Source organism: Crocodylus siamensis, chromosome 14 (assembly GCF_052110815.1).
Source record: "Crocodylus siamensis isolate JL-2025a chromosome 14, ASM5211081v1, whole genome shotgun sequence".
NCBI lineage: Eukaryota > Metazoa > Chordata > Crocodylia > Crocodylidae > Crocodylus > Crocodylus siamensis.
The window spans coordinates 15,812,271-15,838,692 of NC_143408.1; the positions used below are offsets into that span (position 1 = coordinate 15,812,271).

The 26,422-nt window shown below is 47.9% G+C and overlaps 1 protein-coding gene across 8 annotated transcripts in view; it reads left to right on the forward strand.

The window, feature by feature from the left end:
* Nucleotides 1-26,422, forward strand: part of ST3GAL4 (ST3 beta-galactoside alpha-2,3-sialyltransferase 4) — a 182,697-nt gene that overhangs the window by 133,969 nt on the left and 22,306 nt on the right. For 7 of the 8 annotated variants that reach the window (XM_090026779.1, XM_090026777.1, XM_090026782.1 and 4 more), the window contains 2 exons: nucleotides 21,717-21,795; nucleotides 25,459-25,540. In XM_090026779.1, the coding sequence (XP_089882905.1) occupies nucleotides 21,717-21,795; nucleotides 25,459-25,540 (161 nt within the window). The remainder of the gene's footprint in view (nucleotides 1-21,716; nucleotides 21,796-25,458; nucleotides 25,541-26,422) is intronic. The other variant, XM_090026776.1, reaches the window with a different exon arrangement.

Here is a 26,422-nt window from a genome sequence, read left to right on the forward strand (position 1 = left end):
CACTGGTTCCTTGTGCCATCTCTCTCTCTCTCTCTCTCTCTCTCATATCATCATCATATGCTAAAGACTGCAAGCCTCTGCAGGTAGATGAACAGATGCCTGAACAGATTACAGTGCGGTCTAATCCCCAGCTGGGCCTCTGGGTTACATAGCACTAAAGTAAACATTGTCACACACACTCTGATAATAAAGATGAGTTTATAACAGGAATGGCAAAGCCACTTTGCCCTGTCAGCCTCAAGCCAAAATCTTGACATGAATCACAAGATACCATGCTTTCAAGCTACGCATGCCAGAGTCAATGATCTGTGTACAGTACCCAGCTCAACTGCAAATGGTCATTAAATGGTTTTATTTAACTTTTCCTCTTTCTTAAAGAGTTTCCTTTGAATTGTGTGGGAGCCATGGGTTGCCCACTTCCATTTATAATATTGCCAGCTTCCTAAAGCCCAAGGGTATCCAACAGTCTTGCAAACTAGTATTACCAGGAAAGAGATTATGCATTCATAGGAAAGAAGGAAGTGGGATTTGCAGCTCATCTGAGAATCTCTGGAGTGGTGACTCTGTGAATGGCCTTATCACTCGCATATCTATGGAGTGACCCAGCTTGAGACAAGGCAGTTTGTAAAATGACTTGTGTTTTTTTTGTTAGGCGAGAATGTCTCTGCATTAAAGTTGCACAACTGGAAACAAAATAGAAATGGATCCATTTGGCTCTGCAGGGACATGTAAGCAACTAGATGGAGGATAAGGAAGTAAAAACCCAAACCTCTTCTCCAGCTGGAGTCTGTAATATCAATTCTCGTGTAGTCTGAGGTTGATAATTGCAGCTTTCATTTCCTGTTTCTTTATATCTGCAATGGAGGAGTCCTATGGAATTACTGGCCAAGGCTATGCCAACATTAACTCTATGCCATTCATTTAAAAAAAATCAACTGCTTCATTACTGAAATGCAGCTTAGGTAACCTAATAGCAGATGATGCCAGCTGTAGCTTGTCTGCTGAAATGATCAAACTTTAATATCAAAAACAAGCCAAAAATGCCTAACCAAAGAGATTTTTGTATCTGCCACATTCTTCCTGTATTGTGACCATATGACCCATGCAGTCATGTTGTGGGACAGTGGTTTCTAACCTTCTTAAGGTGAAGATCACTTTTTCAAGTAAAGGGCAACCCAGGATCTACCATGCCCTCCTGCTGCTGTGCCCCCTCCTGCCTGCCCAGCAGGTCAGTCTGTTGGGGGAGGGAGGGGTGCAGATCGGGACCCCTGCACTGAGGAAGGGAGTTGGGGCAGGGATGAGTGAGAGGGAGGCCCCAGGTGTGCCGGGTTGGGGGAGGGGGGTCAGAGCTCAGGCGGCTCGTCCAGGCACCTGGTGGGCTCCTGCTGCAGAGTGCACCCCAGCAGAGGCCCGTGGGCATAGGTGGAGGGAGAGAAAATGATTTGGGGGGGCTAAGCTCCCCCCAAATGGGATGTGGGGTGGAGCTGAAAGTGGCTTTTCTGGGGGTGCCCAGTGCAGGGAGGTTGGGGGGAAGCTCCCACTGCTGCTCATGCCCCCAGATTTGCACAGGGAGGAAGCAGGCTGCAGCTGTGGGCTGGGGCTGAGGCTAAGCCGGGTCCTTTCTGGCGAGGGGGTGCTGGGCTGGGCTAAGCTTAGGGTGGGTTGCAGTAGCCCTGGGAGGGAGGTTGCAGGGGGCTACAGTGAATTTTGGGGTGGCTGCAGCCCCACCCATAGCCCTGCTCCCATTGCTATCACTGCCTGCCCTGAGTGCAGCCTTGCCCAGCACCCCCCTGCTGGGAAGAGCCCAGCTGAGCCCCAGCCTACAGCTGCAGCTCGCCTCCCCCCACGCAGATCTGGGGCACTTGCACCCCATGACCTCCTGTGGTGTGTGCTGCGACAGGAGCCACCCACAGCATCCTGCGCCGGGTGCCTCCCTGGACAAACCACTCGCAGCTTCGTCTTCATCCCAGCTTCGCTCCCCACTCCCTCCCCATCTCTGCTGCAGCTGCTGGAAGCGCGCGATCGGGCTGCCTTGTGACCCTACCGCTGCCCCATGTTTGGGGGGGGTTAAGCCCCATTAACCCCTCCCTTCTGCTGCCTATACCTGGAGGGCATGTGTACCCCTGATCTGTACACAGGGCAAGGTGACTGCTGCTGCGCATTGGGCTTTGTGCTCCAGGTGGCTGCAGTGGGGCTCAGGACACAAAGCCCAGCACACAGGTTGGGGGACACATGTTCCCTGGGCCTCTGTCGGGGTGCATGCAGTGGTGGGAAACTCTCCGCATGCCTGGATGAGCCACCCAGGCTCCAACCCTCCCCCGGCTCAGCCTCGCCGGGCCCTGCTCACTCGGTGGTAGAGGGTGTGGAGGGGGATCATCCCACTCACGTGGCCTGGCCCTGGTGGCAGAGTGCACAGCTCAGCCCAGTCACGTGCATCCTGCCACTCAGACTGCATCCTGGCTGTTTCCCACGTGCGTCCTGCCACTCCTGATCGTGAAGCCTCTGACAGTCTATCTTGGCCTGGGTGGGGGCTGAGCTGGTTGCGATCGACCAGTTGGTGACCACTGTTGTAGGGGGTAGCTCTCCAGGGTGTATACTTAGACACCTCTTGTGTTCTGTGGTGTTCATACCTGGAGATTGTTGCAACAGGATACCTTTGGGGCTGGGGCTTGGAGCCTACAGATGTTCCACCTACGACGAGGCGAGCGGCTAATTCTGAAAGACAAAGTCTAAGTCTGTCCCAACCATGCAGCTGGCCCAATCAGAGATATTGCCCACAGAAATCCTTCCCCCTCTCATATTTCCTGGACCATCAAGATTATAACCACTCCAGCACCAGCTAATTACAAAGTTTGGCTCAAGACTGTGTCTGACTGAAAATGGTGGGGGTAGAAGCTCAGGTATTGGTTTGGGCTTGCCTGTTTAATTAAACAACAATCTGCTGTGAATGCCCATGTTGGCTGAAAGCAACCTCAGTGAGATCTCAGTCTTGCAGTACACTGTAAGTCATTGCGGAGTGTAGGCCCAGCCATTTTAGAAATCTGGTTCTTAAAACCTGTCTTAGGACTAACTTGCCTTGGAAGTGTTTTGGATAGCAACCACGCACATTAACTGTCTCCCTGTCTGTAATTGTGGAGGTTAGACATGATTACGTATGGTGAATATGGTAGGAACTGATAACCTGAAATTTGAAGCAACTTTCTGCTTGCCTTGCTCACTTGACTACCTCTGTTGATGTCAACAGGACTGTCTGCATAAGGGCTGGTCCCTGTGGCTGTGATCACGTTTCTTAATCCCCATGGATGTTCCCCTAAAAATAGTGCCGGGGTTCTGAAATTCTGCAAGCTTGGAGGCTCAGAGGGGAATTCCTATGTCAGATGGGTGCTGGACTCTGGAGGTGGAGATGCGGGGAGCTGCATAGGTCCTTGCTTGACTTTCTTCTCCAGGGAGCTGTGATCAACGTTTGCCAGTCTAGGGCTTGTCTGCAGATTGGAAAGTATGTCCCATTTACCACAACCCCCAGGGAAATTATATGGGTTTTTTATATAGCATTTAAACTTTGTTCTAATTTTTGCTTTGTTTTCCATTTTTTAGGGTTGTGCTTCACCACCTCCCTGTGTGCACCAGCACTCAGTTCCTTTTACCACCTGCCCATGTGTACTCAGTCTTGCTCTGTGCTTTGTCTCCTAAGGCCTGCACTGTACCCTCTGCTGCTGTTGTGCAGAAGTGGGGGGAAAAGGCAACCCTTTGCCATGGGTCCCATTCTTGGGCCCTATTCCTATCATGTTGGGCCTTGCATTTCCTAGAAGGACCCAGTCCCTGCAATTTAGAAGATAAGTCAGCTAGTGCTTGTGGCAGGCTGTGTGGTGAGTTGTAGATTATTAGGCAGTCTGAGACAACTCTAATGCCTTGTTTTCCAGTGTCCCCTTGTCATCCCAACCTTTGACTTGGACTGGACTGTAGTCTTCATGCAGAAGCTGGGGACGTTTGTCCTGAAGTGAAGGGCAGGGGTCTCCTTTCTCCCAGTATTGCCTAAGCTTAATGTTAGATTCTAGGTGCTGGGACTGAATTCATGAAAATGGCTTGGACAAGAGTAGTCTGTTCTCTGATGAGGGCATTTATTGAGTATGGCAATTTACATTTTTAAGCAAAGACAAAGAAACAACAGAAAACTTAGCCTTAGTTGAGATGCACTAGAATCTGCACAAGTCTTACGCGGGCTCTGAGGACAGCGTCCCTCCGCAGCTGGCCAGGCATTCGGGGGTCTCTGCAGTTCTGCAGTTCTTCTGGGCAAGTGGAGGTGGAAGTCCACAGTTCTTATTTTTTCTTGCTCTTTTATGGGTGATCTGCACCCCTTCTTCCCCTTGGTTGCTTTGAAAACAGCACATTTTTTACCTCCTCTCAGAACGTCTTCCTGGCCTGGTTTTTGTCCCTCTCAGGATGTCTGTTTGTTGGTTTTGTAGCGTCCCTGGTTTTTCCCAGGTTTTACCATTCGGCCACTGCTCACTTTTTAAGCAGTTTGAAATCTAATTTGTTGCAGTGCCTTGCTTCCTTAGGTCAGATAACATATGTTATCTACGTAACATTTTTTCCCATTGGATGTAGAATTAGTGAAAGGGCCCCAAACTATTATGAGTACGCCATGCCATTTATCAACAACAAGGAGGTTTTGGAGCCTCTCGCGACCCCTGCTTTCCTTGGCTTGCATGTGCTCCTGATAGTTGGGTGCCCTTCCTCACTTGGGCAGCCCTGAAGGATTGATGGCTAATTTGAACAGATGAGAGAGGACTTGAGATCTTCCAGATTCTGGAAAGCAGAGGGCTCTGCAGCAGCGTGTACCATAAATGTTTTGTGCATCTCCCAACTGTACTTGTTCCTGGTGAAGTGGCACATGGCTCTTATAAGGTTATGTAGGGGAAGAGGTCTTGCAGCCAATACTGCTTCATAAGATCGTAGGAAAGTAGGGCTGGAAGGGACCATGCAAGGTCACCTAGTCCAGCCCTCTGATCAAGGCAGGATCATGCCTCACTAAACCATCCTGCCAAGTGTCTATCCAACCTGCTTCTGAAAATTTCCAGAGCTAGAGATTTCATGACTTTTCCAGTTCCAGTACTTGACCACCCTTAGAGAGAGAAAGTTTCTCTTAATCTTCAACCCGTATTTCTTCTGCTGCAGGTTGGGGCCATTGTTGTCAGACTATTCTGTCACTGCAGGGGACAGGACTATCTCAGCGGTTCCCAAACTCTGACAGATTGCACGCCACCAATTTAAAATGATATAACCTTAAGTACCACCAGCAAATTGTTGTCATGTAAAGTAATTATAATAAGTCTGCTAATGTGTACCACTTACAGGTTGTCTGTGTACCACTGGTGGTAGACCAGCGGTTCCCATTCTGTGGTACGTGTATCTCAGTCCCCTCTAATTGCCCTTCAGGTATTTGAAGACTATTATCAAGTTCTCCTGCAGTCTTCTCTTCTTCAGATTAAATAGACCTGATTCTTTCAGCCTTTCCTCATAAGACTGTTGCTTGTGGTTCTTGGACCCTTGCCATTTTAATGTTACCTCAACATTAAAATGACAAAGGAGTTTCCATGGCCGTTTCCCATGAACATTAAATGGGAGTTTCCATGGGTTGGAGAGACTCCCTTGGACTTTCTACAGATGAAGTGAGTTCACTTTGTTACGTGGTTCTGGCAGCTGTACATATGCAGCCAGCTGTGTCGGGGACAGGGTAGTGCTACAAACCATGGCTGAAGTGGGACAAATGATTGTGCCAGCCCCTGGCTACCACGAGAACCCTTTGAAATGATCACAGCTGCTGCTTTAAGGGTACAGATGACTGATGTGCTGCAGTTTCCCGTTCCCTGGTGGCAGAGGCCCTTTTGCCTGTTGATTTTCAAGAATCAGCACAGATGCATTTGGTCCCGGCCATTGTGCTGGGTGCACACAAACCTAAGATTCTGGCCTGTCTGATCTCTTCCAAAAACAGCACATCTGGCATCTCCCCATCTCACTGGATTTGTCTGTCTGCTTACCATGTGTTTCTCTCCTCCCCAGTCTTAGCCCATGCTGGGCAGTAATTTCTGCTCCTGCGCTCATCTTGGTGAAAGTGTGGGTGGGGGAGACGACCTGGCAGGGAACTCAAAGGACAAGCTTTTTGAGTCTTGCCACAAAATGCATGCTCTTCTCTAGCCCCCACTGCAGTGAGATGCATATTTCCTGAGCCTAGATGAGGAAGGCTTTGCCTTGATATAAGTGACCTGCTGCTGCCCTGAAGCAGTGACTTTCATGACGTGCTTGGGGTGAGGACTGTGGAGTAAGTGCTGAAAGGTAATAATGATCTATGGGTGTGTTACCTCTGACTGTGAAATCTGATGACTGATTTGGACAGCTCCTGATTAAACACCAGCATATACAAACCCCGAAGAAGATGGTGTTTAAATACTCTCTTCCCTTGTCTATGGGAGGTGATTGAATCGTGGGCCTGTGTTTGCAGCATGACTCTAAAAAAATAATCCCATTGTTGTTATCCCGTATCCTTTGGAGAGCCTGTGTTGCATCTGCTCTGTAGAAGATACCATTCGAGTCCTGCTCTGCAGGGTCTGACACTGCTATGGGAGAGCAAACTAGGTCATTCTTCTGTGATCACTAGAGATATTGGTACCATTTGGACAGTGAGATGCTTATTACTTATTGGGCAGCAGGAAAAATGCAGTCTAGATACAGATCATTCTGGGCAGAGGCTGTAGCCAAGGTTTAGCTACCAATATTATTTGAGATTCTGGTATGCCTTGGGTTCCTCTCATGGATGCTGTGGGGTGCCATGTAGTGTTAGCACTGTGAGGTGTGCAAAGGTGATTCACAAGATGAGTACAGAGGCTGTGCCCAGACAAGCAGGGTCATGCGCTGACATCTCACAAACAGCAGAACAAGTGCTGGTATTTTGTGCCACAGTGCACACCCCTGAATGTGCTCTGTTACAAGACTCATTGTCCCACTGTGGGAAAACTGCCCGTGCCCAGTTCCTGGCTGGGCTCCATGTGCTGTGGGGGTGGCAGGCACTGGCTGGGACACAGGTGCTTCAGTGTGGGGCCAGCCGGCAAGCAGCCCCCATGCTGAGGCACCTTGCGCCCCAGCCCACCAGAGAGCAGCACGTGGAGATGAGGATGCAGGCAGCCCTGGGCTGCCAGACCCCCATCTCGACGTGCCTCAGCACGGGGGCTCTGCAGTGGAGTCCCTGCACTGAGGCATGTAGAGACAGGGGAGCAGCCAGCTCAGGGCTGCCTGCTGCCCTGTCCTGAGGTGTGCTGGGCCCCAGCCAGCTGCTCCACGGCTGGCTGGGGCACAGTGTGCCTCAGTGCAGGGGATTTTGCAGCATGTGGCGATGGGAGCAGGCAACCCTAGCTTGGATGCAGCCCTAGGCTGCCTGCTCCCCCACCTCCATGTTTGTTCTCGTGCATGTTATTTGCACATGCTTTACACTGCTGTGCACGGTTTAATGCTCAATGCATGTGGTTTGTGGCACCAGAAAAAGGTTTCCGCACGTGTAGACACAGCCAGATTTTTCAAATGGGAACCCATAGTGTCAAGGATCTGTTGTGGCCCGAGTTCTTTGGAACAGGAAAATTGCTCTATTATTTTTCTGTACTCAGAAGATGTGAGTGAAAGTTAAGAGCTGAAATTTTCCAAGACAAGGTTGGTAAAAATCAATTTTTAAAAATGAAAACATCTATTTTAAAACATTTTAATATTTTTTTATTTAAATCTGATTTTTGTGTGTTTATTTAATTTTTATTTAAGGCGTACTTTTAAAAATATATACCATCTTAATATGAAATTTGAATTTAATACAGCATAGGTTGAGGTATCACTTCTCGGCCTCATGAAGGCCAAGTGTAATCTATTAAAATAATTGAAATAAAATAGCATGTTGAGTCGATGAGTCTGTGCTAAACACTCTGGAAGTAAATTTGGTCATTCTATATAAAAATGAGGGATAAACATCTAACTTTTGAGATCAAACTTTAAAAGTATGGCACAGTATCTCATGCGTTAAGGCCTTGACCCTGCAAGGGATGCAGGGTTTATGTGAATGGTCAGCAAAGTCATCACGGCCTCTGACGCCAGCAGACACTGTCATGTGTACTCCTTAATCAGGATTATCCACTGAGCCCACCTGGATGGTATTAAATTCCTGTTTGATTCTCTCCACTGGAGCTCCGATTAGCTCAATTCTCAAACTATAAATATTTTTGATTTTGCACCCGTTATTCTCCAGCTCATGGAAAAACAATCGTTTCTTCATTAATTACCAACCAACCCTTTGCTTCTGAATGGTTCTGGGCACTTCAGTTAAATGGCCTTTCTTGGTCCCCTTGCACATTTACAGAGATGCATGCAGCACAAGGCTAGGGGGTTACAATAGCAAAAATCATGGATTGTTAGGGGGAAGATTTTGTTTTTTGGGGAGGGTGAAGGGGGTGGTGGGTTGTCACAGGGAGGAGGAGCCCTGTGTAGCACACACAATATAGAAGCGTTCTGTGCTGCAAAGTGTTCTAGTTTGTTGCTGCAAATATTTTTTAGTTTGAATATGACCAGGTTGAATATGTGTTTGCTCTGCTCTCTCTTGACTGTTCCTTCATCTGGAAAGAAGCAGGGCTGCCTGCATGTAGCAGGGCCTTTTGTCTAGGGATACACCCTGCTGTTTACTGTACACAAGAGCTTGGAGTTAAATCGCCTAAGCAGGGGGATTAGACCCCCCGGCCTAACTGGCTAAACTGGGTAGTGCTCTTTTTTAAATGAATTTGTTGACAGAGAGAGGCTGGAGGCAGGGCAAGCCCTGTTTGGAAAAGCTTGGGAGATGTCACCCCAGGTATATAAAAACCTCTCAACTTGGACTGGAGTTTCTTTCTCCTGGGACTGCTGAGAGCTTGAAAGCTGAATTGGGAGCTGGAGAAACTACTCCCCATGGTTGGGGGGGTGGGGTGTCTCCCCCTTCACTGGAGAAGTGAGCTGAAGCTATGTAAAGGGAAAGTCTCTCAGGTACAAGGAGAGAAAATCTGTCTCGGGGTCTGAGACTACTATTCCCTCCCTCTTCTTTCCCCTTTTGTTTTTCTGGGTTTTGAAGTAAGATGATGCTGTCAGGATATTAAACCCAGAGCACATTGACTAGTGTTGGAGCCTGGCAGGTTTTGCTGGCAGATTCAGGCTAGGATTAAAAGCCTGGCACGTGTGTTGCTGTGGCAGCTTCTTTTGGTTCAGCTGAGCCCCAGCTGTATGCTTTCCTGGCAATTTTGACTAGGATTAAAGGCCTGGCAAATTTGGGTCAGGTTTAAAACCTGCAGCAGGATAATGCTATGGGGGTACTAATCCTTCAAAGCACACTGACCGGGGTTGAAGCCTGGCAATTTTGCTGGCACGCTTGGGCCAGGCGTAAACACCGGCATGCCTGAGCCAGGGTGAGACCTGGCATGTTTTGCTGTTTGGACCAGGCCCAGTGCAGAATGACCAGGTTGACTTTTTTTTTTGCTGAGCCCAGGCCCCGGGCAGAAAGGCCTGGCCCTTCCAGTTCTTTTGCAGTTTTCTGCCCGGCGGATCTGAGGATTGGGACTAGGAATTTTGGGGTGCGGTGTGCTGATGTTAACCCCTCAAAGCCGCCACGTGGAAGTGGAGATCGGCACCCTACAGCTTCCCAGGGAGCAATGAGGGGCCCCTTGCAATGCGGAAGGACCATGCTCACAAGCAGCTGTGGTGAACCCAAGGAGCAACTCATAGGACTCTCCAGTGTGCGCCCTCCTGTCCAGTCCATTGCTGAAGGGCAGGTATCTCCAACAACTTATGGCCGTTATTCCTTGTCATGCCTGGGGGCGCTAGGAGAAACAAGGTCTCTCCCAAACCCTTCTGGTCCCCCCCAGTGAGTTGGGCAAGTGGGAACTTAAGCTCAGATGACTTTCACCTAGGCATTTTAGAAAATTTTCCCCAGGATGTAATAATTGGTTGAAGTGACTAACCACAAGTTCATACTTCGGATACTATAGCGGTTAATACTAGTGTTTAATAAATGTAGTTGTAAATGTAAATGTAGTTGTAAATGTAGAACCACATTTAGTACCAAAAAAATAATTCTGTACCCAAAAGATTAAGTGCTGGTTTTGTGTTTAATTAAATTTGAGCTGCCATCTTAATGCAGCTTGATACAAATATGAGCAAATAGTTAATCATCTAGTGAATAAGACATATATATTTACCATTTGTTAGCATACTAAAATGTAGGATTTCTCAAAATCCAAATATGTTAAGCTATATATTTTAATATATATCTAGTTTGTGTACCTAGGAGATGTGTAACAATCTACTGTAAAAACTGTATTTAGCTTTAAATCAACATGTTTTAATTGTTATAGCAACTAAAAAAAATATGCCTTTCTTTTAAAAAACAAACAAAATAATGTAATAGGAAAATTTGAGAAAAATTAATTATTTAAACTGTGCTTTTGGTTTTTTTGGTTTAAATCATTATTTAAATTAAAATTGACTTGATTTAAATCAATTCACCCTGTTCCAGTGGGGTGCCTTACATTTAGCAAGAGTGCCTTGAGTCTGAAAAGGTTGAGAACCATTGTTCTCGGGTGAGGTGCTCAACCCCCGGCCTGATTGCCAAATCCAGCCAGTAGAGCCATGCTACCTGGTCAGTGGGGATCCCCACAGGTCAGGAAATTTGGCAGCAGGGAAGTAATGGAAGCTTTGCATGGCCAGATCCAGCCCCTCCTGGGCTATCGCTGTGAAGTGGGATCAGGGCCAGGCCCACCTCCTGCCTAACCTGATCAGACTGGATTGCTCCTTGTCCACCACCCCTGCAACTTCCCCTTCTCCCCCGTGCATCCAGATTGGGGCCACTCTGTTGCTCCTCCCCAAGCATTAGGATCAGGCTTGGATGCTCCCCACTCCCCATGTGTCTAGACTGGGGCTGAGCCACTCCTCACTCCCTGAGTAGCCAGATCTGGGTCGACCTGTGCACCCCCCACACCTGGATTGGGATCCTGCTGCACTGGTCCCATGTGCCGGATTGAACTCACTGGCTGGATCCGGGCCACAGGTGGACCTGGCACCACCCATCTGGCCCACAGGTTGGGTACCATTAGTTCCCAAAATGTTTGGGCACCACTATCTAGGGGAATTGGACTTGACATGCAGCACTGTCTTGAGCTTTAAAATAGGTTTTCACCTTGTCTTGCAGGCTGCTTTGTTCAGTGTCCTCTGAGTTGCACTGTTTTATCATATTTACAAGTATTGCTGTTAGAGGTGCACTGACACTGATACATCCGTCCATCATCAGGCTCTTCCCAGCATGTGGGGGCTGCGCTTGGGGCAGTGCTGGGAGGGAGGTTACAGGGGGAGGGGGAGCTGAAGCCGCCACAAATTTTGCTGTAGCCACCTGTAGTCCTCTTGCAGTGCCGTCGCCGCCCGGCCCCAGCCCACAACTGCAGCCCTCCCCTCTCCCACACGCAGATCCGGGGGCACACGCCCCTCCCTTGCCCTCTTAGGGTGCACACAGTGGCAGGAGCTGCCCCCGCAAACCCCCTGTTTCTCATCTCTCTTCCTTTTGTCTTTGTGTAGCTCAAGTGTTCTCAGGTTGGCAAGCCATTTAAGGTGTGATGTGTGGGTCTTGGTGAGATGTTGTAAGTGTGGGTGATGGTTAAGGACCAGCTTTTCATGGGACTGAATGCTCAAGATGCCTTGAATCAGAAAGTGACATAGATCTGGAGTGCAGCAGAGCTGTGCTGTGCTTTAAAACTCCCTATTAAGATGGAGTGAGCAGGGCTCTTACAGGTTTGTCTAGGAACTGCTAGGTGCCATTCGAAGTCGGGTAGGGATTCAGTGTGGCATGTCCATGCTTTAGACATTTACCCAGTCCCAGCTTATTGGGTAATTGTTGTTGGGACTGTTATTCAGAAGAAAGGTATCAAAAGAAAATGTAAAGCCCACTTCCTCCATGTGTTCCTATTGGGGTGCAGGCTGTGGGAACAGCTACAACATCATTGGGAGCTGCAGGGTGGGGTGCTTGACTCTGAACCCTCAGGCCACCCAGTGCTCAATAGGTGTTTAGGGGCCTAACTTTAAGCTCCTCTGTTTTTTTAAATATTGCCAAGGCTTTGTGCTGATGCATTGGGTTTGGGTAGGAATATTGGCAAATTTTGGGTTGGCCTACAGAGCCAAGTCTTGCTGGCATAGCTGTATTGGTGAGGGGGGTCACGTGTTCTAGCAGGTAGAGCTCTTCTGGCAACCTTTCCCTCCCCTGCCTGGATGCAGCAAAAGCAAGTTGAAGAGATTGTTTTGTAGAATAACTGTTAGGGACATGAAGCAACCTGGCAGAGAAGGTCCCATCTGGTGCTATGTGCTGCTTCTCCATTGGGGACTGTACTGCAATAGCTCTGCTGATAAAGCTAGACCAGCCCTAAGCACTTGTAAGGGAAGTGCTCTGTGCAGTACTGTACCCTGTTTGCAAATGTTGAGGGAAAAGATCATAGTTACTAGGTGCATATTAACTAGGATGTACATTCCCTTAAGAGCTCCATAATTTGGGGTTCAGTTTGCTTTTTACTCTTAACAGTAATTGTCCTTGAGTTGGCTTCGTACAAAACCTGGTTGTGTATGAGACAAACATCCAAAAGCTGTAAAGTATGGGACATGCAGACCAGCAAGAAAGCAGACCTCAGCAGAACAAGGCTGAATTTCTGCATTTGGTTGGAATGTGCTCTGTGGGTCAGCTACAGCTCTTGTATGAGCAGATGCACTGCCATTGACTCCAGTGAAGCTGCCTGACCTTCCCTGTCTGCATCAAGGTTAAGCTAGGGTGGTGAAATGAGTTGCCTGCTAGCTATGGAGGGAGAGAGATCCTATTTTAATACATGCATTTGGACATCCAAAGCGGTAATCCTGTGACACAGAACTATCTGGAGAGCCACAGTGAACAGCAGTTTCAAGCAAGCGCCTTGGTTCCCTTTGCTAGAGCCCTTGTTGCTCTGGGTGGCCTGTGCCAGTTTTGCACAGTGGTATCTGATCAGTTTTGTCCCCTTGATTTCCTCACATGTTATACATAAGTAGTCTTGTTTACCTGCCGCAGGGTATGAGCAGCTCTTGTGACGGGGGAGATAATTGGATGCAAAAAAGGAGCTGAATAGGTGAATGTGCCTTCACAAGAGAACTGTACTACCCAGAGGCTGGGAGGAGGGAGTGGTGTTTTTTCTGCGTACAAATGTGACCTTTAAGTTGTATCTATTACCGTCTCCTCATGATCTTTTAGCGTGGAGTGACTTTACAGCATTATTACTACTAATGGAAAAAAAATCTTTGATTGTTATCAGCCAGGAAAGGAAACTGATGCAAACAGAGAAGTCAGAACAGTTGCACCATGGACTCCAAGGCTAATTTCATCACTCTGCTTCCTTCTGCAGAAGTCTTTGCCAGGCTCTTTGATGTGCCATAGAGGTATGGGCACGTGGGGACACACCACTTGTGGATGCCAACCAGTGAAGAAGTGGAGACATGAGCGGAGGAGTGCGCTTCCTGCCACTAAGTGGGCAGGGGGTGAACTATGTGCCCCATGTCACCTGCCCACCTCGCAGGTGGGAATTGTGTCACATCACTGAGTTTCTGGGCAAAGGTGGGAGGGTGCAGAGCCCTGAGCCTGCAGTGGGCACCCCACCTCTGCCCCGTGGGGGGCAAGTGCCCCCCATGACTCCCCAGGGGGTGCATGCAGCTACAGAGTGCTGCGCCCCACCCACCTCGACAACCCACCTAGGCCCTGGGACGCCATGCACCCCAGCCCCTGCCCCACTCCCTCCCTCACCTGGGGGACTCTGGTTTAAACTCTGGTTTAAGTTAAACCAGGAAGGGATCTGGGACAGACATTGCATAAACTGGTTTGACCCTAATCAGTTAAGGCTGATCCTATATTCAACCAAGTTCATCTCAAACCAGGTTCAGGCATTTTCAAACTGGTTTATGTGCACTGCACGGAACATCTGTTACAGGTTTAAACCAGTTTCTGATCACTTAAACTGGTTTATGTGTAACAGGTGGGCTAAAGCCAAGAGGGCAGAGGCATTTACAGGAAGGCAGATGAAAACAGAGTGACCCCAGCATGGCACTGGTGTGACCATGGAGGAGGATGGAGATCACAATTAATGCCCCTGAGATGATTTATTGCCTAAGGGCAAGATTGGTGCCAGCCCAGAACAAGAAGTAGAGGGAGAAATGAACTGAGGCTCACTTCAGGGCTATGGGGAAGCCTCTCAAAGGACTAAAATATCCAGTAAGGTGTGACGGGTGAGACAGATGAGGGATGGTACCCTGAGGGCCAAGGTGAGGCAGCAGTAGCTCATCTACCAGGGCCATCACGGCTGCCCTTGGGGGCCAGGGCTTGCTACGGGCTCTAGACTTCAATCCCAGAGCCAGGTTACTTCCCTGGGCTCTCCTCCTTTCCGTGTATGTTCAACTGTTTCTGGCCTTTGCTATGCCAGTCTGCTTGGTTTCCTGTAAAGTTTAGTGTTTATACTTCTTAATGTACAGTAAAAAACCAGTTGCTGTTAAACACTGGCTTTGGTTTTTAGTTATAGCTGTCCTATTAACTTTTTATATTGCATGAATAATCAAGCGTTGAGGTAGGCTTATTCCTAAGAATAAAACCAAGTGCTTTGCATGTCACACCCCGCCTTTCCTGGAATGCTGCTCAGCGGTGAGTCTTCATAGATTTCATAGATTCATAGGCATTTGGGCTGGAAGGGACCTTGGGAAGATTTTCAAGTCCAGCCCCCTGCCCCAGGAGCAGGAAGTTAGCAGGGGTCATAAGATCCCAGCAAGAAAAACATCCAAATTTCTCTTGAAGGCATTCACAGTGGGTGCTTGAACCACTTCTGGTAGCAGGCTATTCCAGACCTTGGGGGCTTGGACAGTAAAGAAGTTCTTCCTTATGTCCAGCCTGAAACCATCACGGAGGAGTCTGTGACTGTTCGACTGTGTCATCCCTTGGGGCGCTCTGGTGAACAGACATTCCCTCAGATCCTGGTGAGCACCCTGATAAACTTATAGGCACCCCTGAGCCTGCACTTTTGCAGGCTGAAGAGTCCCATGACTCTCAGCCTCTCTTCATAAGGTCTGTTTTCCTGACCTCTGATCATGTGTGTGGCTCTTCTCTGGACTCCCTCAAGCTTTTTCACATCCTTTTTGAATTGTGGAGCCCAAAACTGGATGCCGTATTCCAGCTGTGGCCTCCCCAAGGCCAAGTACAGTGGGAGAATGACGTCCTGGGATTTGCTCAAAGCATCTATGGATGCAAGCCAGCATTTTGCTCACTTTACTAGCCACAGCATCACCCTGGAGGCTCATGTTCATCTTGTGGTCAATCATGACCCCCATAGTGCCTAACCAGCGTAGCACTGCCGAGCCTATAAGGATGCTGCAGGTTTTTCCCCCCAAGGTGGAGAACCTTGCATTTTTCAGTATTGAACGCCATCAGGTTCTTGTCCGCCCATTTGCTGAGCCTGTCCAGGGCAGCCTGGATCACCCGCCTGTCCTCAGGTGTGGATGCTTTACCCCAGAGTGTGGTGTTGTCGGCAATCTTGGCCAGTCCACTGCTGACACCAATGTCTACATCATTGATGAAGGTATTGAATAGTATAGGCCCAAGGACAGAGCCTTGGGGGACCCCACTGGTCACAGGGCACCATGACGATTGACTTCCATCAACCACCACCCTCTGGGTCTGACCACGGAGCCAGTTCCCCAGCCAGTGGATCATGGTAGACCCAAGGCCGCAGTTGGCCAGGTTTGCCAAGAGGTGATCATAGGATACCAGATCGAAGGCTTTTTTGAAGTCAAGATATATGACATCAATCTCTTCTCCCTTGTACAGGTGATAGGTCACCTGGTCATAAAAGGAAATGAGGTTGGTCAAGGAAGACCTACCTGAAACAAACCCATGCTGGGTATCCCTCAGGATGCTGCCATTGGCCATTCTGTTAAGAATGGTCTCTTTTATAATTTTTTCTAAGATCTTCCCTGGGATAGAGGTCAGGCTGATGGGCCTGTAGTTTGCCGGATCCACTTTCCTCCCTTTCCTGAAGATAGGCACCACATTGGCCTTCTTCCAGTCTTCAGGCACTTCACCAGAGCGCCAGGAGTTCTCGAAGATCTGTGCCAGGGGCTGGGCTATGACGCTCGCCAGCTCCTTGAGTACCCTGGGGTGCGGATTGTCAGGGCCAGCTGACTTGGAGGTGTCCAGCGTCTCAAGGTGTTCCTTCACATGTTCAGTATTGATGGATAGCGGGGATCTCCCTCCCCCAGACCACCCTCTCCCTTAGTGGGCAGGGGCATCCCATGGGACTGGTGAAAAACCGAAGCAAAGTATCCATTTAGCAAGTTGGCTTTTTCCTGGGTGTTGGTTGTCAGTTTTCCCATCTGGTTTAGCAGGGATCCAGTGTTGCCTTTGCTTTTCCTCTGGATCCCCACATATCTAAAAAAGGACTTTTTATTATCCTTGATACGTGTAGCCAGTTGGAGTTCAGTTGGAGCCTTAGTTTTCCTAGTTCACTCTCTGCAGGTCTGGACCAGTGCAGAATATTCCCCCTTGAAGGTGGATCCAGTCCTCCATCTTTTGTAGGTCTTTCTTTTTAGACGCAGGAGGTCCGCTAGTTCCCTGGAGAGCCAGGGGGGCCGCTATGCCCTTTTGCTGCCTTTCCTCCAAGATGGGATAGACTTGGCTTGTGCATCCAGGATTGCTCTCTTGAGGAGAAACCACTCGTCCTGAACTCCCCTCTCCTTGGGGTCATGGTCCCTTAGGGCCTCACTGACAAGCCTCCTGAGCTTGTCAAAGTCAGCTTTCCTGAAGTTGAGGACTTCTGTATTGCTGACTGACTTGCCAGCTTTATGGCGGATGGTGAAGTTGATCAGCTTGTGGTCACTGTCACCCAGCTTCTCTTCGATCGCAGGTCGCTGATTAGGTCATTCCCCGTTGCCAGTATCAGGTCGAGCAGCACTTTACCTCTCGTCAGCCCATCAATTTCTTGTGTCAGAGCTCATCCACGCACGAAACAAAGATTTGCGACCGTTCGAATTTGTCCGAGCGCTCTTCCCATGAGATGTCTGGGTAGTTGAAGTCTTCCATGACAACCATGCACTGGGAGCTTGCAGCTTCAGCCAATTTCATGGCAAACTCCTGGTCAAGGTCTTGATCCTGGGTGGGAGGTCTGTAGTAAACTCCCACCATTGTGTCCCCTGTGCTGTGTTCCCCGTGGATTTTAACCCAGAAGGTCTTCAGTCATCCACCCTGGGCGCCTATGTCGGCTTGCAGGGACACATAGCTTTCATTGACATAGAGAGCTACCCCCCACTTTTGTCCACTTGATTCCCTCCTGTGCAGGGTATAGCCATGTATACCTGTGGCCCAGTCATGGGTGGAGTCCCACCAGGTCTCTGTTATCCCTGTGACATTGTAATTATTTGTTAAGCAGGAGGACAAATTCCTCCTATTTATTCCCCAAGTTCCTGGCATTTGTGTACAGGCAGGCAGGTGTCCGTTTGGGGGCCCTTGCCTTGCCCACAGCTTACTCCAGAGCTCTCTTAAATGGCTTGGTCTGCTGGGTTTGCAAGGGTTGCTCAGCAGGCCAGCAATGCAAGTCTCCCCACCCCCAGTGGGCTCAGTTTAAAGCCCGGTGGAGCAGGTCAGCTCGTCTGGCTGAGAAGAGCCTCCTCCCCAGCGGAGAGGGGTGGAGGCCGTCCCTTCCCGGCAGCTCAGTGTCTCTCCACCAAAGAGCGGGCTGTGGTCATGGAAGCCAAAGCCTTCACGATGACACCAGCGCCGCAGTCTTTGGTTCACTGCCTTGATCCTCCTCAGCCCGTAGCCCAAGACTGGGACGATCGAGGAAAACACCACCTGGTGTTTTCTCTCCAGGTAAGTGGGGTGTCGGTGATGTTACAGCTCAGGATCTCAGGGGTTTCTTTCTTAAGAAGCACACTGCAGCCCCACACAAGGCCTGATCCTGCTTTTGTTCCACCGTATAAATCCACTGATATCAACAGGTCTGTTCCTAATTTACTGGGAGAGAGCAGAATCTGCCTTACTGTGCTCACATGCCGGTGCTGGTTTGTTCCCTCCAGAAGGAGAAGTCCTGGGGGAGGGTTAATGTTGCAGCAGTTTCCACCTTTCTGAATGAAGGACGTGTTTTGAAAAAACAGACATGGGCCCCCTGAAGTGGGCATGGGCAGCAAGTCCTTGAAGAAGCTGAAGATTTGGAGGCTCATTTGAATCGAGGACCTTGGCTGACGAGGACTGGCTTGTGTGGGTTATTGGGCATCCCCTGTAGCAAGTACTTCTGTGTACTTTGTGTTTGGGATGTAGCAGATATCACTTTTGCCTAGTGCCAGGCTGGCGGTGTCTTTGTAAGGAGAAAGTAGATGAGGGACCAGTGCTTGGGGCAGGAGCCCAGTATCGAGGTCCTTCCCCTGGGTCTCTTGTTGATCTTGCAGTGTGACTTATAGCCTCACTTCCCAATCTGCAAGACAGGGATGATGATGCTGACCTGCCTCAGAGGATGGGTTATGGCTGTATCCCTGCTGCAGTGTGAGATCCTTGCAAGGAGTGCTGTATAGCAGTACTAAGTGTTAGGTAGTTTAAAATCTCCTCTCATGGTGTAAGCATTTCAAATGGATGAGCTTGGTGTGTACCAGCCTCCTTTGCAGAAGCTTTTTCCAGCTGCATCACTTCATCGAGAAATGAGAGATGAACAGGGGCTCTGTGGGGAAACTGGACCATGCTGGCTTGTGTAAGGCCCAAAAGTGCCCAGCTCACTGCTGAGTGACTCAGATCTATTGAGATGGTGGAGTAAGCTCCTGCTTCTCCGGACGCCCTAGGTTTTTTAGTGTTTGCAGTGATGTGACCTTGAAAGTAAGAGTTGGTTTTTCACCATCCCTGGTGGCTTTGGGTGGGACCTGTCTCTTTGGTGTATTCCATTGCTCAGCAATGCCTTCTCCAGTCTTTGTGGTGCTCATGGGCTCTGGAGAACATCATGCCTACTCTTTTTAGGCTGGAAAGAGGGGAGGCATGAGGCACGTTAACACAGGTATAAGGCATAGGAAGAATTGGACAAATAACATGGTTGGATTATGCTCCTGTCCAAGGTTAGAGGAAAAAATCTTCCTCTGGGGCATAAATTATTTGCAGAATCTGAGTGGCTTTTCTCTAGCTCAGTAAATTAGCATTATTATATGTTAAGATCAAGTGGAAGCATATGACACTCTCACTTCCCTGCCATTACTAAGGCCACCTCAATCTTTTGTTACTTCTGTGCCTTCCCTATGTCATTTGACCGCCACTGGGATGCCCACCGTGAAAAATCAAAAGGTGATTAATGGGAATGGGAAGAGGCTTTTCATCTCTATGGGAAGATTTACATAAAATAAGGTGGGGCTCTTGGTCTAGTTCCCACTTGAGTTAGTCTGGGAGAATTGTAGTGGTGTATCTTACAGTGTGAATTTAGTCTTATTTTGCTAAACTGGTACAAACTCCTGTAAGATCATTTTTAGTGGTATAGGTATGGCTTGTTTTGGGCTTAATGTAAGTATCTGGTGCAAGGACTGGCTTATTTCAGTTTGTATCTGCATAGAAATTTTACCACTTTGTTTAAAAAAAAATAATTAAATTGATATAATTAAATTGGTGCTAGTTCTTGTGAAAGGAAAAGTTGAATGGGTCCTGCAAGCCAGACTATCCTCTTCCCCCTTGGTATGGCCCTTTTAAGTCAGGAGTAAGGTATGTTGGCAGGGATACAAAGGGATAAACCTCACAGTTTGGCTCATTTCACCAGTACTTCACTTTGTTTCATGACGGAATAAATCAGTGTTTGCCTTGGGATCGAGGCGAAAGAGAGAAATGGATTTGCTCTGTCCTGATGTCTCTCTCTGCAACTGGACCTGTCCTTGCTGAATGTATTTATTTTTGTCCCACAAATATGTGTGGATTTTAATCCTAGGTTTTTGTCTTGCTTTTGCAAGTGTGGGAGTGCTCTGAAGTCTCTCTGCAATAGCTAAGCAGCAGCAAGACAGGCATGCAGACCCAGGGTCCATTTGGAGGAATGTCCTGGCCCTGGTTGCTGACTTCCTTTCTCATTGTTCCTGAGGGGTGTCTGTCTCTCCAGACATCCGCTGCAGTGCAAAGATTTTGAGCAAGCATGATTTAATTATGGAATCATGACAGAACTAAGTAATAAACCAAGTGACTAAGCTGCTGAGAATTGGTTGGTTAACAGACACCTGCTCTGAAACAAGTAAACATGATGTATGTGGGCTGGGAGGGTTTTTTCTTGAGACTTCCTTAATTAACCACGGGATGATATTTAGGAAGGTAGTTTTCAACCATTTCTGCTGAGATCCTTCACTGTGGCAAAGTCAGCTAAACCCTTACAATGGTGGCTTCTTCTGGAACAGAGGTATTTGGTACTTCAGACTGCTTTATGAACAGGAGGCTTTGTCAACATGCAGCACTGGTCACAGAAGTAAGGCAGCAAGTGCAGATACTTAGCCTCTGGAGCCAGGGTCCTTCTCGAGTAGCTGGCCGAATCAAAGGAATTGGATTTAATCCAAATATGTGGAATCTGGTCTTAATAATACCTGCCTTTTCCATCTCATCTGCTGGGCTTCTTGTTATGGGGTCAGTGTTGCAGCTGTTCTTACTTCAGTAGCTGCAAAGCACATTTGGTGCCTGTTGCAGACTCAGTGACTTGGAATTTGGGTGGTTTGTGTCTGGCCGTCTCTTGTGTACGTGTGACATTTTTTAACCAGAAAAGGTCTCTGAAAGTTAAAGTAAATTATTACTAGGCTGATCCGTTACTTAAAAATAGAAGAGTGAAGCTGGTTCTGGATATTTGTGTCTAAAAATAATATGGAGGTAACTCTTCAAAAAAGAAAGCATTCTCCTGAGCAGCTGGAACTGTGGTGCTTTGTTTTTAACGTGAAACCTGATAATCTGTGGTTACCTATACCATGCGTCAGGGATTTCAAAAGAACTGATGTTGTTGTAATAATCTTGACTTACAACAAACTGTGGACTAGCACATGACTGTGTAAACGTGAATGTGGGTAAGAAATGTATTTGCATATTGGATTTTAAGTAATGTGAAAGCACCTAATACTTCATATATAACATTTCATGGCATATATTACTGAAATGTAGCTGCTTAATGGGAAACCAGCACCTATGTTACGTACCTGAGGTCATGTTTGTAATGCATTTGGTGGAGATGGAACAAATTTATTTTCAGGTTTTAGGTGGGGGGGTTTTTCACCTTACTTAATGGCATGTAAAATGTTTAACCACCTCTCTGCATAATGATTCTGTCTCCCTAGAGAGAGTGAGTAAAATTGTCAGAAGTGCCCTAGTTGCTTTCGAAGGGGACGAGAATCCTTTTGAAAAACGGAACTTGTTCGCACAAGTATTCAAAAGTGCCGGTGTAGTCTGCCTCCATTTGTTCGTGCGTGTGTGTGTGGTGTTATAGAAATCTTAATTTGCCTGCACTGCTGCCATTCTGGCCATCATATTGCAAGTGCTTATAGTTGCCTGGAAGTGCCCGGCTGCCCGGGGAGAGAGAGGATGTGTACAAAGTGAGTAGCCATTTTGCTCGACAGGTGCGACTCAAAGCGTCTTCCTCTTCCCACTCTAGGTGACGAGCGGTGGCCGCGATGAAAGCAATAGCCATTGGGTGATGCCTCACCTGCTGATAAAAATGCTCAGCAAATCCCGTAAGTCTGCGTTCCTTTATGTTCTTTTCCTAAAAAGGATTTTTCAGGCTGCTAATGACAGAAATGCAGAGCAGTATTTAACAGCATTGCAGAGGGGAGGCAGATGGGGACCCCCTGCAACATTTCATGAGAAAGAGGGTGGCTTGGTCTTATTCTGTCTTAGGCCCTTGGCCTGAAAGATCAGCCAGCATGCTGAGTTCCTTCTCCTGGAGTAAGTGCAAAGAGCAGTCTGATGGATGGAGTGAGCGTCTGTCTTTCCACAGACCTACTCTTCTAAGGCCATCTCCAGGAAAGGTGTGGGAAGGAATCATCTACATAGAGATCTCTCCTCTCTTTGGTCTGGTTCCTTCACCCCATTGTTGCCCAGTCCCTTGGAGAGAATTAGAATATAGGGCTGGAGAGAAGAAGGGAAGTAAAAACAAGGGCAAAACACAGTTGGTACAAAGCTGGAATTAGAGCCAAGCCAAACCATAGGATCCTGGTAGAGAAGGTCCTGCATATTCTAGCGATAGGTCAGTAGAAGTGGGAAGAAGTTGAGTCAGTGGGAGACGATGGGGGAAAGCTAGGAATCTTATCTTGGCAGTGGCAGGTCTCTGAGGAGCTTGCATTGAGGTAGGTCAGGGCTGCTAGGCTGTGATGGGGAGGGCTACGGCTTGGTTTCTGGCTAAGCACAATTGAAGAAAGGGAGGGGAGGATCACTGTCAAAGTGAAGCAAGGTAAGGTTTAATGAGAGCTAAGGTAGATTTGTCACAAGCTACTCCTTAGTGATGAGCCAGGATCCAGCAGTGGGATTGGCGAGGGGTTGAGAATTGCTTTGTGCCAGAATTTGAGGTCAGGCTCCACAGAGTAAGTTCACCAATCCCAGATGCAAATCCTCTTGGCTGAGGTCACCCAGCATCCTTCACAACCTACCAGCTGTGTGACTTGGGGCAGTGACATGGGCTCTGCCCTTCCAGCAAAGACCACCCTCACCCTGACCTGACTGCATCTACTCCCAGTGTTACCTGGCAAAGTGCGTCGTTTCTAGGATGCCATGCTGATGTGCAGTCATGCATTTTCTCTTGGCTTCTTCCTCTGTGCTTCCTCAGCATTAGTCCAGTGAGCCTGGTTTCCTGTCTGTCCTTTTTGAGCATGACGTCCCCATCACCTGCGTTTCCCACAATGCTTTGCATATACTCATGTTCTGTGGTTGGGTAGGTGCCTCCTTCCACAGCACATGCACCTTAATGTCTGGAGCAGTGCAGTTGTTCCCTTTCGCTGCAGTCCGCACGTTCAGCCTCTCTCTCACTCTCTCTGCTTCCAGCTGCACTGACCTTAGTCTCGGCTCATGTCTCTGGTGTTTATTCACAGTCGAAGTTACTTGCACTGGAGCTGGGCTCTGTCTGGCTAACGAGATAACAGCTTCCTCTAATGTTTTCAGTAATCATTTTGTAGTTTTGCTATATGCTGCGGCTACTGTCTGCTCTCAAACCTTGGAGAAGATTAAATCAGCTCAATTCCAGGACAGTCCCTTCAAATTCAGAGTAGTCACTGATGTCTGTATTGCTGTGCCCTGCTCTGAAGTACAGCCCCACCAGCCTTTGTTTTCCTTTGGTGACTGCTCTGCATTGAAGTCTGTTGTGACATATTTTGCTGTGTGTGTTACATTTGCAGGATGCTGCGTTGGGTGCTTCACATAATGGCAAACACCCCTTACAGTAGGTCAGGCTCCCCAGGTATTTACAGGTACTGGTGGCGAGGACGGGGAAGTGGAGGCCTAGTAGGCACCTCTGGCTCTGGACCATCTGCAGCCCAGGGCATAGGATGTGCTTGCTTCTAGCTTGCTCCTGTGGCCGTACCGGCTGAGGGCAAGCGAAACTTGGAGGCATCTGAACCCCAGATGCTTGGGCCTGCATGTAGGATGCCTGCCAAAGGATTTAGAAGTATCTGAAGTCTCAGGCCGGGGTGGAGGGTACTTGCTGGTAGCAGGGCCACAGGGTTCTTGGATGATTCAAGTGGATTTGGACCTGATCTGGCTAATTTGACCTAGGACACAAAAAATATTCCTTAAAAAAGTAGGGCAGGGGTTGCTTGTTGTAGCCCCAACTGGGCTCTGTAGCAGCTGATGCAGCAACTGCAGTTCTGGCCAGGCCCCAGAGCCCAGGCTGGAGCTGCTGCTGTTTCTCTTGCTACAGGGCTGGGGCTGGGGCAAGCGGGGGAATTGGCTAAAAGGCTGTAAACCAGGTCAATGAATCAAGCTGACTGGCAGGCCTCAGAGGGCGTGGGGTGGGATGGGCTGGCATCAGTGCTAGTTTCATTTAACGTTTCTGTTGACAGCTTTGAAAAAGGAGCAAACAACTCATAAAATTGGGAGGCATTTCAAACTCTGACGAGAAATAGACTCTCTTGCTTCCTAATTTTTACCCCTAGTAAACCTGCTCTGGAGAAGTCAGTGGGTTTAGTCCTGAGTTTCACCACATAAAGTGCTTGTACCTGCAAGGTGTTGAGTAATTTGGCTAAGATCTTGCAGTTTGTGTAAGCCCACACTAACCGCCAGTGCCAGGAGTTGTCCACTTAACTTTGTTGCAGCTAACTGTGTTAAGTTAAGGCTGTGCTTTGTTGGACCAGGGTCTAAGAGCCCACTGACTCTAGGTACCTAAGGCCTAAGCAGGAGGAGTCAGGCCAGTAGTTCATATACTGTGGCTAAATTATGTCTGTTCAATAATAAGCAGTGGGCTGACTACACAGGATAGAGGTATATAAGCACTTTATTTGGAGTAATTTAAGAGGATATGACCGTGGTAAGAGGAACAGGAAGAAGTTAGGTACTGGAAAACTTAGTAAAAACCAGTAGACCTCACCATCAGGCAATCTGTCACTTCCCCAGAGAATGGTGTAAATCCAGTTGCTTGGCTCATTAAAACTAGACAGGATGTAGCACTGGAAATGTTGCTGCAAGGAAAAAAGTCTTCTGTTGTCAGAGAAAGATGGAGGAGAAGTCTTAGGTAGGCATTTTGTATCTTCTGCTTTTATCTTCTTTAGCCAATCATTGTGCTTAAATGCTACAATAAGGAGGGTGCTGTAGGAATCATATATCTAGATCAGTGATTTTAAATATTTATTGCCTCAAGACACCCCTCTTTAGACTCTGGGCACTGCTTGGAAAATGCCAGCTCCTAGGTTCTACTCCTTTCTTGACTACAGAAAAGTAAGAGTGGTTCTTCTGTTGTAAAGCACTCGGAAAGATCACAGATTAAAATGTTTTTGACCCTATTGGATTCCTACTTGAAATCTCTGATTTTAGATTGTAAATCATGTTTGCACACCTAGCTGCTAACATTTCATAGCACTCCGTGGCACACCTGAAAGGATCTCAAAGCACCCCAGGGTACCATGATACCCTGATTGAGAATCATTGGGCTACATTATTGGAAGCTCAATCCCCAAACTTTTCTCCTAAGAGGGATTTTTCCCAGCATCTTTCTGAGTGTTAATATGTCCAAGTTTGTACAGACAAACTGAGATGGAATATTGTTTATCAGTGAATTAGACCTTGGCTGAGTGTCTGTGTGCATGTGTACACACTCACACGCACATCTCTTGGATGGGCTAGTTCTTGTGTGCTATAGTCCTAGTGCCGTCATCTGGGTTTACAGCATTTTCTGTGTCTCTTTCTCTGTGTAGGTTGGAAGATACTGGCACTGCTGGTGGTGTTTGCCGTGATGGTGTGGTATTATACCTCCTGGGAAGAGAGGTACATACAGCTGTGAGTGTATTTTCAAAGTTCCAGTGGAGGCAAGAGGCTGGTCTTTTCTGCCCTTTCTGATGGCTTCTGGGATGTCTCAGTCTCAAAATAGGAAATGGTGCTGGATGGTCACACCAGTGGCAGATGAGGCAGGTTGGCAAAGTGGTGTCAGACCTCAATCACCTTGGTGGAATTTCACCACTTGATCCCTCCTACAGCACCACCGATGGGGGAGCCCGGTGACATTGTGCAGGAATGCTTTGGGGCTTTTTTTTCTGGTGGTATTTCTCTAGGCCTGGGATTTTTTTAAAACCTTAGATCATGACCTGTGAGCCTGAAAGACTCAGCTTTACGAGGATAAAAGCTGTTTTGTTCTTTGCACGTGGGAGCCGGAGCTCAATAACATTTTTCATTATTTTTTTCCCCTCATGAACCTTCTGCCTACCTTCCTCTCCCTCCCGCTCCCCACCACCAGATCAATCACCAGTCGATTTTTGTGGATTTCACTATTCCAAATGCTTTGTTTCGTAGCAAAATGTTTCTACATGGAAACAGTTTTGTTTAGAGAACGCCTTTCTGTTTATTGTAAAGAATGTAAAATATGTGAAGCTGGCTAAAATTGAAATGAACTTTTCTCTAACTTTCCTAAACTTTCAGTGATCTGAAAAATCCTTTATTCACCTAGCTCTGGTGGTGGCTAACACAAGGCAAAAGTGTAATGGAGAGGAGGCAAATTTGTAACTTAAACACGGAAGCAGAATATGCTAAAAACTGTGGGAGAGCCTGGGGTTAAGTAATGAGCTAAAAATGCACTTTTTTCCTAGTGAAGATGTATCCAAGGGGTGGGAGGAGCTCAGAATATAAGTAAATTAGAAGGTTTGAGGTAGTTTTTTTGGTGTCTGT